The 16,567-nt window shown below is 43.4% G+C and overlaps 2 protein-coding genes and 1 long non-coding RNA gene across 4 annotated transcripts in view; all 3 read left to right on the top strand.

The window, feature by feature from the left end:
• Window positions 1-2,542, top strand: part of LOC131722726 (macrophage mannose receptor 1-like) — an 11,044-nt gene extending 8,502 nt beyond the window's left edge. Inside the window, exons 4-6 of the mRNA XM_059015734.1 lie at window positions 1-55; window positions 1,259-1,600; window positions 2,520-2,542. The exon at window positions 1-55 is cut by the window's left edge and continues 269 nt beyond it. Coding sequence (XP_058871717.1) covers window positions 1-55; window positions 1,259-1,600; window positions 2,520-2,542 — 420 coding nt within the window. The remainder of the gene's footprint in view (window positions 56-1,258; window positions 1,601-2,519) is intronic.
• A 1,760-nt stretch (window positions 2,543-4,302) lies between these two features.
• On the top strand, window positions 4,303-7,096 carry LOC131722778 (uncharacterized). 2 transcript variants are annotated; one of them, XR_009320025.1, is made up of 3 exons: window positions 4,303-4,330; window positions 5,101-5,189; window positions 5,387-7,096. It is a non-coding gene; the product is annotated as an uncharacterized LOC131722778 (long non-coding RNA). The 2 variants fall into 2 exon arrangements; XR_009320024.1 differs by lacking the exon at window positions 4,303-4,330 and adding an exon at window positions 4,419-4,463.
• Window positions 7,097-10,478: 3,382 nt separating this feature from the next.
• Window positions 10,479-16,567, top strand: part of LOC131722725 (Fc receptor-like protein 2) — a 34,029-nt gene continuing 27,940 nt past the window's right edge. Inside the window, exons 1-3 of the mRNA XM_059015733.1 lie at window positions 10,479-10,499; window positions 10,955-11,077; window positions 11,324-11,477. Coding sequence (XP_058871716.1) covers window positions 10,479-10,499; window positions 10,955-11,077; window positions 11,324-11,477 — 298 coding nt within the window. The remainder of the gene's footprint in view (window positions 10,500-10,954; window positions 11,078-11,323; window positions 11,478-16,567) is intronic.

The raw sequence follows: 16,567 nt of genomic DNA, 5'->3' as shown, positions 1-16,567 counted from the left end.
GGAGAGTGGGAGGATTCACTCTGCAGTCAGAGAAACTATTTCATGTGCTACAGCGGTGAGTTGAGATTCAATTCCTTTGTTAATGACACAGCTGACTGGACTGGGGGATGAAGCCAGGTCCCCTGGATACTGCAGAGGGGCCATAATCTTGAAACGTTCAAAAGAAGAAACATCTTCTTAAATACAGTATGTTTCTAAGTTTATTATTAATAAAAAATGTTAAGAAGGTGTGTTATTCATAACAGTTTCTTAGTTTGTTTTTCCTTCATAAGAATCTTAAGAAAATGTGAATTCTTCAAAGAAATGTTCTTATTGTTTTGTTTAGATTGTTTATATTCCAGACAGCAAAATACTTGTCTTAAATATGTGGCCCTTATTAGATGTGTAGAAGAAATATGTTTAGCAGTTAAATAACAATTTGTATTAGAATAAAAGGTGATAAAGAGGGTTGTAGTTTTGCTGTATTGTGTAGTGGGCTGAACCTCACATGACTGATTTGTTTGTTATGCAAGTTAAGTCTGACAGGTATTAAAAAAAATATAAAAAAGCTGCATCTCTCTGTTGCAAGTTAGTTTCAGGCACCATGAACAGAGGACAGACTTTGATACACAGCTGATAGCACAGCAGGTGCCATGTTTCATGAGGTACAGCCTCCACAGTGATGAGACAGTCTTGTTGCTTGAGACAAATGTAACTTTTATTTACATTTGAAATAATAATAATAATAATAATAATAATAATAATAATAATAATAATAATAATAATACCACAGCCACCTGAACTAAGCAGTCATTGCACTGCCTCAGCCAATCAGGTTCCTAGTAGAGTGCTCATTATCATGCAGTTGACACCCTCAGAGCTTTAGAATGTTGAAACTGTCATTGGAACAGGCTCACTTCAAAACAGACAAATAGCAGCCAGTACAGGAAAGACATGAAAGCACATGGGGGGGATGTGTTCATAATGATCCTGTTTGCTTCATATTGACTGTGCACCGACTGTGAGGAAAATTTGAATGATCAATTTGAAAAAGAACGGTCATTATTCCTAAATCATTAAATACTCCCCCATCCCCCACTTTGCTATTAAATACTTTTCAGACATAAACTAAAGAGACTCCCATGCACTGCTAGAGATGCTGCTTTTCATGACCTTGATAGCTGAGCCGGGTGTGACTCGGGTTCAATCACTATACAACAGGAGAGCCAGCGCACCTCCACAGATGACATTGATTTTGATCTGCTGTTTGTGTTTACAGAGCCCAGCAACATCACTGAGAGATACACCCTGATTGAAGAACTGAAAACCTGGACTGAAGCTCAGCAGTACTGTAGAGAACACCACACCGACCTCGTCGGTATAAAGAACGCCAGTGAAAATGAAGAAATAGTGAAGAAAGCGCAGGGCAAGCCCTTCTGGATAGGCCTGTTCAATGAGCCCTGGAAGTGGTCACACCAGGGGGATAGCTACACATTTCACAGCTGGAGCAAAGGGGAACCAAACAATCAGGGAGGGGATGAGAAGTGTGTGGTGATGAGTATGACTGGTGGATGGAATGACTATGGCTGCAACAATCAGAAGTCCTTCTTCTGCTGTGAGGGTGAGGACCCTGTTCAGACTGTGTTCTCATTTAATTCAGTGTAAACCTTCAGGTTCAAAGAGGGAAGCATGATTAGATCTCTTCATTAGGTCCTGGTGGTGACAACTCTAGCAGTTTCCACTTTGAGAATCAATCACAGGCTCCCTGCTCAGGCTGATGGGATGGTCAATGTCCTTCCAGAGGTAATGGGGTGATGTGGATTGCAGCTATCAGTACCCCTTGTTCTGCTGTGACTGAAGGCTCCCTGTTCAGTCTGTGCTCTTGTTCAGCTCAGTGTTTGTACCCCAGACTGTGAGCAGGGACTCAGAGGCTCAGTCCATCTGATCCTTCAGTAGCTGTCTGACCTCCAGAGCAGGACAGGGTGTAGCCTAGAGATCTGAAGAACCAGAATCCAGCCCGGTCATTAAGAGAGTGAGAGGGAGCAGCTACCCCTCATTGTTATACCCAGGAGAGACGTGTGCTGTGATATACATTCTTACTGTCTATTTATTATATTTATTTGAAAACAATAAACCATGTCATTGTCAGCATTGCCCTGGTGGAGACAGCAGCATAGACACAGTTTCATTGAAATGCATTTGAACAATACACTTGAAACAGGAAACACTAAATCTTCTTGTTGTGTGTTTTCTTTACAGATTCAGACCCCACAAGCCCCCCTTCCACTCCGGTCTCTCAAGGTATGCAGTGTAATCACTTCAGTGGATTCAGAACCACTGCAGGAATCTGGCTTTGTTATAAACTTTCTTTTTTCTCTTTTTTTCTTGTTACAGAAGCAGAATCCTCGAGCCCCTCTTCCACTCCGGTCTCTCAAGGTAAGTGCAGTTTGAAGATGGCAGTTTGTTCAGTGTGATTGACAGCCCACACCATGAGTTATAAATGAATCTCAGTGCTCTTATCAACTTCACTAATTTAACAGGGAGTTCAACATTGCCCTGGTGATGACAGTACCACACACACAAACACACACACACACACACACACAAAGGATACACACACACTAACTGACACACACTCACACACACACACACACACACACACACACAGTGTCGCTCAAATATATTTAAACAATAATGTAGAAATGCAAATGACGTATTTTTACTCCTGCAAATCCAAACCTCTCAAGCCTTCTCTCAACACCAGACTCTAAAGGTATGGAGTGCACTAGTTCAGTTTGAATGTGGCTTTGTAATAAATGACTTATTGTTTGATTGTATTAGTATTTATTTATTGCCCTGGTGGAGACAGCAGCATAGACACAGTTTCATTGAAATGCATTTGAACAATACACTGGAAACAGGAAACACTAAATCTTGTTGTCGTGTGTTTTCTTTACAGATTCAGACCCCACAAGCCCCCCTTCCACTCCGGTCTCTCAAGGTATGCAGTGTAATCACTTCAGTGGATTCAGAACCACAGCAGGAATCTGGCTTTGTTATAAACTTTCTTTTTTCTCTCTTTCTTTTCAAAGAAGCAGAATCCACGAGGCCCCCTTCCACTCCGGTCTCTCAAGGTAAGTGCAGTTTGAAGATGGCAGTTTGTTCAGTGTGATTGACAGCCCACACCATGAGTTATAAATGAATCTCAGTGCTCTTATCAACCTCACTAATTCAACAGTGAGTTCACCATTGCCCTGGTGATGACAGCACCACACACACACACACACACACACACACACTGACAGACACACCCCCACACACGCACACACACTGTCACACACACACACACTGACACACACACCCACACACACACTGATGCACACACACTGTCACACACACACACACACACTGACACACACTCTGACACACACACTGTCACACACACACACACACACACACACACTGACACACACACACACACACACACTGACGCACACACACACACACTGACACACACACACAGACACACACACACACGCACACCCACTGACTGACACACACTCACACACACACACACACACACACTGACGCACACACACACACACACACTGACACTGACACACACGCACACTGACACACACACGCACACACACTGACACACACACACACACAGACACACACACACACACAGACACACTGACGCACACACACACACGCACACACTGACACACACACACGCACACACTGACACACACACACACACTCACACACACACTGACACACACACACACACACGCACACACACTGTCACACACACAGACACACACACACACTGACGCACACACACACACACACACTGACACACACACACACACACACACACACACACACTGAAACACACACACATGCACACACTGACACACACACACTGACGCACACACACACACACACTCACACACACACACACACTCACACACTGACTGATACACACTCACACACACACACACACACACACAATTTCACTCAAATATATTTAAACAATAATGTAGAAATGCAAATGATGTATTTTTTACTCCTGCAAATCCATACTTCTCAAGCCCTCTCTCAACACCAGCCTCTAAAGGTATGGAGTGCACTAGTTCAGTTTGAATGTGGCTTTGTAATAAATGTCTTATTGTTTGATTGTATTAGTATTTATTTATTGTCCTGGTGGAGACAGCAGCATAGACACAGTTTCATTGAAATGCATTTGAACAATACACTTGAAACAGGAAACACTAAATCTTCTTGTTGTGTGTTTTCTTTACAGATTCAGACCCCACAAGCCCCCCTTCCACTCTGGTCTCTCAAGGTATGCAGTGTAATCACTTCAGTGGATTCAGAACCACTGCAGGAATCTGGCTTTGTTATAAACTTTCTTTTTTCTCTCTTTCTTTTTAAAGAAGCAGAATCCTCGAGGCCCCCTTCCACTCCGCTCTCTCAAGGTAAGTGCAGTTTGAAGATGGCAGTCTGTTCAGTGTGATTGACAGCTCACCTTACGTGTCATGTGATCCACTAGAGCTATATAAGCTGTGGGAGAGCTGTGTGCAACTATTCAGCAACAACACTAGGAGAGCAGATGGTTGTCTTTCGGTTTGGAATCCTAATGTATAGAGTTACATTATATTGTATTATTATTATTATTATTTATTTCTTAGCAGACGCCCTTATCCAGGGCGACTTACAATCGTAAGCAAATACATTTCAAGTGTTACAATACAAGTAATACAATAAGAATTGTCCAGCAAATATTCTGTCTACAGGTAACCCTGTTTATACTGAAAACTGCCCTAACATTAGACACTCCTCTAAACATCTAAACACAAGAGTTCATCTTTGAAAGTCTACCTCTACACGTCTGCTTCTTGTGTTCTAGGTACCAGCACCTCACCTGAGCCCTGCACTTAACTCACATTCTGTGCTGTATGTTACAGTCTACGTGGGGTCTTATTGTTTTACATGGGGTTTATTTAATGGCTGTGTGAACTCTTCTGTGCTGCACATTACAGACTACGTGGGGTCTTATTGTTTGACATGAAGTTTATTTAATGGCTGTGTGATCTCTTCTGTTTGTCTGCACAGATAACATGGCAACAGCAAGGGTCAAACTAAACGTACCCCAAGGAGTGAATCTTGAGGACCCCAAAGTGAGCGAAGCCATTTTAGAGCAGGTAGGTGACACGCCCTTTCAGAAATCCAAACTGACACTGCTTCCTGTGTACTGGGCTTCGTGTGACACTGATGAGCTAATCTCACGTTGACTTTGCTTCCCTTTAGTTCCTTCTAGTGTCCTCTCATTTCCCTGATAGATACACAGAGAGATGTGGTGCTCCTTGATAACACTGTGTTTCTTGTGTTGTTGTTTCAGATCCGGGAGCACCTCTCCAAGAACTTTCCAATGGACGGTGTTAATCTGCGCTGGAGAAAACAAGACGGGGAGATATTCCACATGGAGGAAGAGGAGGAGGAGGAGGAGAAGAAGAAGTACTTCGAGCCGTGAGATACCAGCACCCACAATGACAAGCAGGGGCTTTCAGAGCAGCACTGGCTTATATTAATCTGACATTATCTACTGGTTTATATTAATCTGACATTATCTACTGGTTTATATTAATCTGACATTATCTACTGGTTTATATTGCTCTGACATTATCTACTGGTTTATATTACTCTGACATTATCTACTGGTGCAGCACTGGTTTATATTAAGGTGATGGGGTGTGTGTGTGTGTGTTTTAATTTAATGATAATTTAAATATATGTTCAATTATTTACTGGTACAGCACATATTTATAGTAAGGTGGTGGTGTGTGTGTTTTAATTTAATGATAATTTAAATATATATTCAATTATTTACTGGTGCAGCACATATTTATATTAAGGTGAGGTGGGTGTGTGTTTTAATTTAATGATAATTTAAATATATGTTTAATTATTACTGGTGCAGCACATATTTATATTAAGGTGAGGTGTGTGTTTTAATTTAATGATAATTTAAATATATATTCAATTATTTACTGGTGCAGCACATATTTATATTAAGGTGAGGTGTGTGTGTGTTTTAATGTAGTAAATGATTCTAATAGAGGTTACATTAGTTACTGGTGCAAGTTTCTTTCACCTTGTAAAGAATATATTCAGAGTGCTAACAGAGTAACAGGCCTCTTCCCCATGGCATGGCAGAGCATGGATTTACAGAATGAATGTACAACTTGCAGTGTACTATTAAATCCCATAGAGGGCACCACAAACACATTTACTGAGGGAGGAAGGGAGCAAGCTCCTGTATAATTATACAATCACCTGGAAGGTCTTGATGCTGCAGTACATTACAAACAGGAGCCAGGATACAGGTGTTGAATTGCTTATCAGGAGGACAGGGCTAAGGTAGATGGCAGATGAAGGACAGTTCTCTTTTTCACATGATCCTCCAGTGCAATGACATGGGCAGCTCTAGCCTGGGTCACCCTGAGCCTCTGTCTGGGTAAGTGAGACGAGTTGTCCTAGTGCAGCTCAACAAGCTGGTGTCTTCCAGTCCAGGTCTGCGTTCCAACCATGGCTGCGTTTCTACCTGGAGGAAAAGCCCTCCAGGACTGGAGCCTGTCACAATGCAAGTGAAGCTGCAGCATACACTAGCACTGTGGCGCCCCCTATGGTCTTTAAATCGGTCTGCATTATCACACAGAAATATATGTGCAGTCTGCAGGGTGCAATGCAACATGGGGTTCAGTCATTAAGGCTATGAGTAGGGTGGTTTGCCACAGCTTATGATTTCAATGGAAATGTCTTATTTTTTTCTGATATATAATTTACATTACTGTAAAAACAAAGAATAACAGGGTCACTGAAAAATACTTTTTATTTCCCATTATAGTGTATGGGGAGCAGAGGGGAGGGGGGCAAATCCATACATTCATGAAACATGTTCATCTCATGCAAACACATAGAAATCACACGAGCTGTACCAAAGAAAATATGTGATTCATGTCATTGTATTGTATGAAGGGATGTGCATGACAATGATACTCTACTACTCTGTATTTCTGAATGTATTTTTGCTGATTTATTTCAATAAAGTTTCAATCTCAATCTATGGCATATTTTTTTATTATTATTACTATTTTCACAGAGACTGCAGTCCCCTGACAAGGCTGCTCTATAGCGAGGGATCCCTTTCTATACAGTGTGGTTCAGGAGACTGGGTGATGGGCAGCACAGGGGCTGAACAGAGACTGCTCTATAGCGATGGATCCCTTTATACAGTGTGGTTCAGGAGACTGGGTGATGAGCAGCACAGGGGCTGAACAGAGACTGCTCTATAGAGATGGATCCCTTTCTATACAGTGTGGTTCAGGAGACTGGGTGATGAGCAGCACAGGGGCTGAACAGAGACTGCTCTATAGCGATGGATCCCTTTCTATACAGTGTGGTTCAGGAGACTGGGTGATGGGCAGCACAGGGACTGAACAGAGACTGCTCTATAGTGAGGGATCCCTTTCTATACAGTGTGGTTCAGGAGACTGGGTGATGGGCAGCACAGGGGCTGAACAGGGACTGCTCTATAGCGATGGATCCCTTTCTATACAGTGTGGTTCAGGAGACTGGGTGATGAGCAGCACAGGGGCTGAACAGAGACTGCTCTATAGCGATGGATCCCTTTCTATACAGTGTGGTTCAGGAGACTGGGTGATGGGCAGCACAGGGGCTGAACAGAGACTGCTCTATAGCGATGGATTCCTTTCTATACAGTGTGGTTCAGGAGACTGGGTGATGGGCAGCACAGGGGCTGAACAGAGACTGCTCTATAGCGATGGATCCCTTTCTATACAGTGTGGTTCAGGAGACTGGGTTCTGGTTGAATGGATCTATATCAGCTGTTTCTTGTCTACACTCCTAAATGAATCTATTTGCTGTTCACTTTGTAACAGTTCCCAAGTCGTAGCTGATCACCAGCTCACCAGCAGTTGCTGACATTGTCTGCAGGTTTAAATAAATAATCTGCTCTTGAAAGGGTTACAGCATGACTTTATTCAAAGCGCCTCGTGTCATGAAGCAGACTATGCCACTTTAAGGTCACATATCTGGTACTGTTATGCATTTTTGCGTTCATTTTGAGTTTTTCTCTACTCTGTAGATATGACCTCTCTTAGCCTAGTGGGACACCCAGGGTCTAACAATGGGTCACCATTCCCATCATGACCACTAGGGAGCACTAGGGTGCAATGTCGACCCAGGGGACTTTTTTGACCTGAAAAAAGAAACAAGGACCAGGGGTCACAAATGGAGATAAGGCTTTGAACAATAAATTGCAAGTCCAACCATAGGCACATTGGAACTGCAGTTTAATATTACATTTAATAGAATCACTTTTAAGTTCTAACTTTAGGGAATAATGAGCAATATGTTAAATTCTTGCTCTCAATTGTAATAACAATTATATACATTTATATTTCATGGTCATGATTATTATTATTTTTACTGTTAATGAAAATTGCATTATAAATAGTGCTTCTGATTTTCGTTTTAACTAATAAAAGCCGATAAAACACCCCCATCCAAATTATATATATATATATATATATATATATATATATATAGTGAGCGTGTGGGTGCACAGACGACGCAGACAGTTGTTTCCAATATAATCCAAGTTTGTTTATTAAACTTCACAAAGGGGAAAAAAATAAACTTGCTCGCTTACTTGACAAAAGAAAATACAATCCTGGTTGCGAGATGAGATATAAAGAAAATAAACAGTTCAAACAGGATTTGTAGAACAAAACAAACCAACAACAATGTAAACTAACTGGACAGTTAACCGCGTCCAGTTGAAGTAATTGGTTCCTGGGTTTTACCAGGTCATTTGCTGGCTTCAGCCTGTCCCCCAGCATGTGAAAACCAGCAGCGTCTCTTTCCACTTTGCTGTATTTCCCTTCCACCAGCGTCGGTCCAGGAATGAAGATTTCAGTCGCAAAGGCAGTTTTAGCTTCTCTTTTGTATTCCCGTTCAGTACTGGTTGTAGATAAGCTCACACTGCCCACTGGTTGGAAGCCACCCTTGACTGGCTGTAAAGGTTTTCTTTTAAAGGTGCTGGATCATCTTGGAATTGGACGGTTACAGGCTACAGGTGCAGGCCAATTAAGGCTAATGAGAATTAATCATGGTCCAACCTTGATCCCCTACCTAACCACACCTGCAGCTGTCATTGACGTCATGGCAGGCAAGTACGCTGACCACAGGTCTACCATTGTGTTATCTTCAACACCTATTGGCTCGTTCCTAGCCCGCCATGATCGTTCAGGATAAGAGTCATGTTCAAACAGATGGAGACAGTGAGTTCTTGACTGTTGGAAGACACTTTAATATTCAGGGCAGCCTGATTGAAATAGGTTCCCATCTCCATTATGACTTTTTTAAACAAACGGAACCACTTTAGATGGAAAATACTCACTCCGACCACGTCAACCCTTTTGATATTTGCACGGGGGATATGTTAATTAGGTTCCCACTTCATTTGCATAACATTCCTCATTCTGTCGGAATTGGGGTTCCCTTTCAATTCGAAGACGACCACCAAAGACATTACATATGGGATATGCCTGCTCATTAGATAGGTATCGCTGAGCTCTCTATACCAGAGCTGCCGATAGGCCCCTTCCTGGGATGATGCACTCGATCCCACCCACCAAACTGCCATCCAAAGGAAGCCATTTCTCTTTTTCCTTCTCAAGACGGTACGGTAAGACCTCTGTGATGAGCTGAGCGTATTGATAGAAAAGATCTTCTCGAGTCGAATCGAGTCGATTGTATTTCACTTGCATTCGTGCTGAAAGCTGGCTTGCCGCTTTCCCAGACCAAGTCTTTTTTGCCTTTCTGTCTTTCAGCAGCCTCCTCGCTTGCGTGGTAGGCCTCTCTTTGTATCTGTCCGTCATGTGTGAGCGACTGCCTGTGCAGTCATCCGTGAGTGGTTGTCTATTCTTCTGGAGAGTACACAGTTCCTCCACGGGGCTAGGCCTTGCCGCATCCCCGCTGTCGAGTAGACCCTGCCGGCTGTGTAGGCCCGCCCACTTCGGTTAATCGGGCCTTGTAAACAAATAGTGTTTTGCTGTCTGCTTCAGCACGCCCAGCAGGGGCTTCGGCCTTGTATCCCCCTGGTATAAGCTACGTTCTGACCAGTGTGTTGACCATGCGTTTAGGGTAGGCACATTGTGTAGCGGCCTCCCGGTGCTTCGGTACCGTGGCGCACGCATAGCCCTTGATACTCAGGTATCTCGGTGCACAACTGCTCAGTGCATACGGCACACAGTACCCAGTGCGTCAGCGTCAGTGCACAGTCACAGCGCTGCACGGTCCTCAGTGCGTAGGGTGCTTGGTACCCACTGCCACAACGCTAGTGCTTGGTGGGCACGGGCTCTGCACGCGGTGCACGGTGCACACGGTGCTTGGTACTACACTACTGCATGGACATATGGTGTGGCACGGTACGTGGTGCACAGTGCGCAGTGCTAGGTGTGAGGTACCCTCTGCTACAGCGCTAGTAGGTGAGCGCATGGCATTCACACTTATTAGTGCTCGAGTGCAGTGCAAGTGGTAGCATCTGTGAGGCTTTCCAGCCCCGGGTGAAAGAAGCTCGTTTGGGGAGGGCCATGAGGATGAGCTCCATGTCCTCTATGGCTGGACCGTCGGCAGCTCTTGGAGCCCCAGAGCTCCTCCTCCATGACCTGTCCCAGGACCCCCTGCTAGACATCCCCGATGCGCAGGCTGCCCGCAGTCGCTCCCCATCACCACAATCGAGAAGGGTGAAACGTTCCAAGCAGGCAAGGGACATTATGGATTTCAAGGCCCAGATGGCCCAGGTCTTAGAGCTCTTGGCTAAACAGGCACCAGCTGCCCAGGCCCCGTTGCAGCCCCAATTGCCATACCCCCCCCCTCCCAGCCAATGCAAGAGGAGGACATGCTCTTCATAGCGGCCTCTGGGGAGGGGGCCTCCTTCTCCTCTGACATGCAGGTGGGTGAGACTCATGCTGAGGAAGAACCTTGCTTCGAGGTGGCCTCGGAAGTCAGTGCACCCCCATTGTCCAGCTCAGTTTCAGCTCTTATGGGATGCGCTGCAGCTTTCTTGCAGGTCCCCTGGACGCCACCAGCGAAACCGTGCCGGTCCGTATTCTGGACGCAGGCGATGGCTCCTCGCCCTCAGCAGTTCCCAGCCTTCCCAGACTTCATGGAGGAGGTACACTTCTCCTGGGATCATCCAGCCTCAAGTCCTAGTGTGCTGAAACATGCCGCACCGCTTGCCTCCTTGGAGGGCGCGGATAAGCTTGGCCTGGCAGGGTTCCCCCCGGTAGACTCCACCATCGTGGCCGTGGTTAAGGCCCCGTCGGTAGGTGGATTGGCGAGGGACTCGATGTGGCCGAACACTCAGTGTAGGGTGACGAACCACCATATACAGCAGGGCACAGGCAACTCAGCTATCTAACACAGTGAGTGTGCTTACTGCTTACTTGGACACTGCTGCAGATCTTCGGTCTCCAAGGGCAAGCTCTTGGCCGGAGCCTGGCTAGCTTGATCGTGGCTCATAGACAGCTGTGGCTGTCACAAACCAGAGTTCCTGATGTGGATAAGACCGCGCTGCTTGATGCGCCTATATCCACAGGACATATATTTGGGCCAGCCGTGGAGGAGATCCTACAGAAATCCCACCGGGTACACAAGGCGTCCCAGCAGATGGCTGTGTTGCTCCCTCCCCGCGCCTCTGCCTGGGGCAGGTGGAGCCGCTGGCGAGCTTCTCAGACGCGGACTGTCACCAGAACAGTTCCAGTCCCCACGGCTCTGCTGGGTGAACCAAGGCATCGCCTACAGGCCTGCACATCAGCAGCAAACAACCGGGCCCAACCGGCAGGCAGAGGGAATGCAGGACGTGGCCAGCCCACACACCAGCGTCACAGGAGGCGTTTTCAGAGCCAGCGCCCTAAACAGCCACCCCAAACTGCCCCGCCTCAGCCTAAAAAAAATAATAATAATAGCCTAACATACTGAAATTCAGCTGGCTGCATAAAATATGCACTCAAACCCTATTAAAAAAATAAAGAAAAAAAAGTTACTGATAACAAACCCTTCACAAAACAGAGTATGAACAGCTGCATGTCAGTAGAATATTTAAATTAAATACAGTGCTGTATGAAGATGCTATTTACGTCATAACTGGAAGTAGACCACAGGGTCCACTTGGATTAAACTGAAAGAACCTGAATCAGGATAAAAACTATTTATTTATTTTATTTTTTAACAGATCCATATTCTAATAGCGCTCCTTCGGGTTCAAATGCTTAAATAAGTTCAACATTTGTACTCAATTGTAATATTTATACTATAGGCTGCATTTATGTCTCATGTTCATCACACTGTATATGCGGTATGCTGTATGGAGTATTATATATGTTTCACTAATAGATGATAACTAGCATGTTTTTGCAGTAGAAAATTTTGCACACAAAAACAAAGCTGGTCTCATTACTGGATTGCTGTAGTGTATAATAAAGTCATGTGCATAATGACAGATGTTTTCATAAATAAGCCAGTTGACACATTTCAGTAGCTGATCTCACATTTTTATGTCCCTGACCCTGGGTGAAAAACAAAAAAAATATGTTGGGATGCGGTGTGTTACTTGGATCTCTTAGAACAGTCCTGTTTCACCTGCGTTATACCAGGCTGGCTGCCTTTTTCTGTGTGGTCTCCACTTCATGGGTTGCTGTACAACATATTTTCTTCGATGTGTGTAGGACTTTAGAAATTTATACTGTAGTAGATTCAAGTAAAACAAACAAAGAAACTATGGAAATTCATTAACAAAAACTTTGTTAAAATAACGTTAAGGTTGCAGTTCAAAGTGTCAGGAAATGGGATGTTAAGGCACGGAACCTTAACTCACCCCTATGATGCCGATGCATCGCATCAGATATGATGTCATACATGACATCAGTAATGACATCAGCAATGACTAATCACATGATAAATGCTCCACCAAGACTGCCCAGAAGGACATTACCAAAATAATAAACCTTTGGAGAGTTTCTGTGATGTCATCATACACTAGGAAACCTTTAGTTTACAGTCACAGAACCTGTAACTCACTGAAGTACATCTTTTATTTTTTTTATAGTACCTCGATATTAGTATATGTTAAAAAAAAGACAATATAAAGGTGTCTTTGCTTAGGTCAGAGGTCAAATCTAATCGTCTAGAGCAGGGGTGGGCAATTCCCGTCCTGGAGGGTCGGTGTCCCTCCTGGCTTTTGTTCCAACTTTGCCCTAAATTACTTAATTGGACCAATTATTACCAATTATTGGTCTAATTAAGTAATTTAGAACACAGTTGGAACAAAAGCCAGGAGGGACACCGACCCTCCAGGACCAGAATTGCCCACCCCTGCTCTAGAGGAATATGTCTTTTGTTTTTGTCATTAAATTTAACATGAATGTTCACATAACTAATCACATAACAAATGCTCCACCCAGATGGACATTACACTGGAAAAAAAATTCTCTGTGCTGGACTGTAGCTATCATGCTTCTTGGCGTACGTGCCAACGTAGACACAATCATAGACAGAACAAGAACACTTTCATTACGCTCACTGTCACTCGGGTCACTCTTTGCACTGTTGTCTGTAGACGTGATATATAGGTGTTGCATAATTACTACTGTTACTTCCAATGCAGAACTAGACACACTTGCCAGTATGCAATATGGCAATGCCACATATCTATCCAAGACCATTGGTTTACCAAATGCAGTTGAATATGTATCTCACTCAGTAAAAGGATTTTTTTTTTTCTGGAACAGTGCCATGGAGAATGAAGACCACACTCTGCGTCTTTGTCTTGTTATTGTCATATGAGTTCCTAAGAACAGCTGACAGCACAATATTCTCCATACCAATAAACACACCCAGGTACTGCAGGATGTAGCAGGACAGGGGGGGCCTGCAATATAAAAATGTTTTGTTTTATGGGGCAGCAGTGTGGAGTAGTGGTTAGGGCTCTGGACTCCTGACCGGAGGGTTGTGGGTTCAATCCCCGGTGGGGACACTGCTGCTGTACCCTTGAGCAAGGTACTTTACCTAGATTGCTCCAGTAAAAACCCAACTGTAAAATGGGTAATTGTATGTAAAAATAATGTGATATCTTGTAACAATTGTAAGTCGCCCTGGATAAGGGCGTCTGCTAAGAAATAAATAATAATAATGTCATGGACAGAGCTAAAGCCTCCCTGCCAAGGTAATTGCTTTTGTTTAATTTAATTGTTTTATTGTTTTGTTTAATTATCACCTGCACCTGGCAATTATTGAAAATTCGAGCCAGGTGCAGGATATAAAAGGGAAGCAGTCAGCCTGCTCGAGGCTGCTGCTGTTTAGTGAAGAGCCTGATGGAAAGTCGTAAAGGTCTGTTTAAAACCTACATTTTTTTTTTTACAAAATAGTATTAAAGTGTTTTGGTGTTATATTTCAGGTACACAGCTTAGCTGTCCTGCATGTTAGACAGGGACCTGCATGTGTGTTGTGAGAGCTCAATGAGAGCAGGGGGTTTGTTTGTTTGTTTTGTGTTTCGAATAAATGTTTTTATCTCTGGGTCACGAACCCAAAAGTACGGCCAACTTGGTCACTATATATATATATATATATATATATATATATATATATATATATATATATATATAATAATATAGTGGTACAGAAAGTCCTGTCACAGTAATGTATGCTGATGCTACTGGTCTGAACTGTAGCTACAGCAGCTCACTGACACTTCCTGTTGAAAAAAAGTGTTAACTGAGCACAGGAAGAGAGCACACGAGCGCTTGATTTATTTATCAGCTTTAGCAACATGTGTCACATTCTATTTAAGAAATATACACTGAATTTGATATTTGCTTCACAGGCCACACAATGTGGGGAGGGGGAGTTAAACAAACATTCAGCACTGCTAGGAGGTGAAATACAAACTTTACATTAGTAATGGCTCATTCACACAAGAGGAAAGCACCGTTTTCTATTATTAAAGTATTTATTTCATTACCCAGTGATTGCGGGTCTCCTGTGTTATTTATGGCTTTCTGAGAGCTGAATGTAAAATCCTACTAATATACTTTGTATTGCTAGTTAATAATGTTGATTGCAACATCTGCCCTCCATGAATGTTTTTATGGAGTAAAAGATTGTTCTGACCCTTTTAAGTCTGTTTGATATTCGTGAAACTGCTCTGTGTATCTTTATTTTATTTTACAAGTAGACTTTTTTTATTAGCAACAGGATCAATGAGTGATCCTGCAGCCTCCTCAATCCTGACCTGTCTCTCAGCCCTGCTGATCTGAACTCTTTCTGTCTTTTCAGATCAATGGGTGATCCTGCAGACTCCTCAATCCTGACCCGTCTCTCAGCCCTGCTGATCAGATGGACTGGTGATCCTGTCTTTTTGTGTGCTGTGCTTTTTTGCCCTGTTGAAAATGCACTATTCAGCCCTCAACCTCCGGGATTTAAAATATAGTTCAGTACTGTACATATATTGTTAAAGATAAAGGGGTATCATAGATTTTATTGGACTCGTATAAACAATTTTACAGTTTTAAAGCAATTATCTGAACAATTAATGAACAATCCGTGGTCCCTATTAGTTCAGTTAATAGAGATTTTACCTGGTTCATATTCACATTTCTATCTTGAAGTGCAGTTGTGGTGACACTTGGTGAGGGTGTTCTTTAGTGTATTGAGAGAACCAGAACCTGGGAATATGAAGAGATGTCTGTCTGTTACATTCACATTGTGCACATTCATAAGAATTTAAGAACATAAGAAATTTTACAAACGAGAGGAGGCCATTCAGCCCATCTTGCTTGTTTTGGTTGTTAGTAGCTTATTGATCCCAGAATCTCATCAACCAGCTCCTGGAAGGATGCCAGGGTGTCGGCTTCAACAACGTTACTGGGGTGTTGCTTCCAGACTCAGTGGATGTAGGTCCTCGTGGGGCTTTCTCATGACACTGATGACTTGTCTTGATTTTACATCCATGGTTGGGGAGGTATGTTACTAATATTGTATTTAAATGATTTATTTTTGTGCATCTCCATTTATTCACAGAGCAGGTGCAATCCGAGCATCCTGAAATGAAAAGGTCTGTCTTTGGCAGAGTTTTTGTTATAGTGTGTGATGGTGAATGCTTTAGCTGAAATGTTTGTCCAGCTGAAGGGCCCTGTTCACAAAGTTTTATCTTGAGCTTGTAACTCATGAGATGAAGTTCTGCATGTGAGACACTTTTCTGCAGTGCTGTTAAAGAACCCCACTGAAGTATTGAATTCATCATCTAAAGCTGTGCAAGTTCAATCTTTCTGAATCCTCTGAGTTGCAACATCTCTTGTCCAGGGATGTCCTGCCCTGTTCACAGGGATTGAAGACCTTAACATTAACATCTCCTCTAAATAATAATCTAAAGTGTCAGTTTAATGTGTTGCCATCACTTCCTGTGCACCCTGCTGTGTGCTCATCCTCCAGCACTTCC

The sequence above is a fragment of the Acipenser ruthenus genome, chromosome 51 (genome assembly GCF_902713425.1).
Source record: "Acipenser ruthenus chromosome 51, fAciRut3.2 maternal haplotype, whole genome shotgun sequence".
Classification (NCBI taxonomy): Eukaryota; Metazoa; Chordata; class Actinopteri; order Acipenseriformes; family Acipenseridae; genus Acipenser; species Acipenser ruthenus.
The sequence above is the reverse complement of the archived record's forward strand: the minus strand, read 5'-3'. Positions and strand labels throughout refer to the sequence as shown.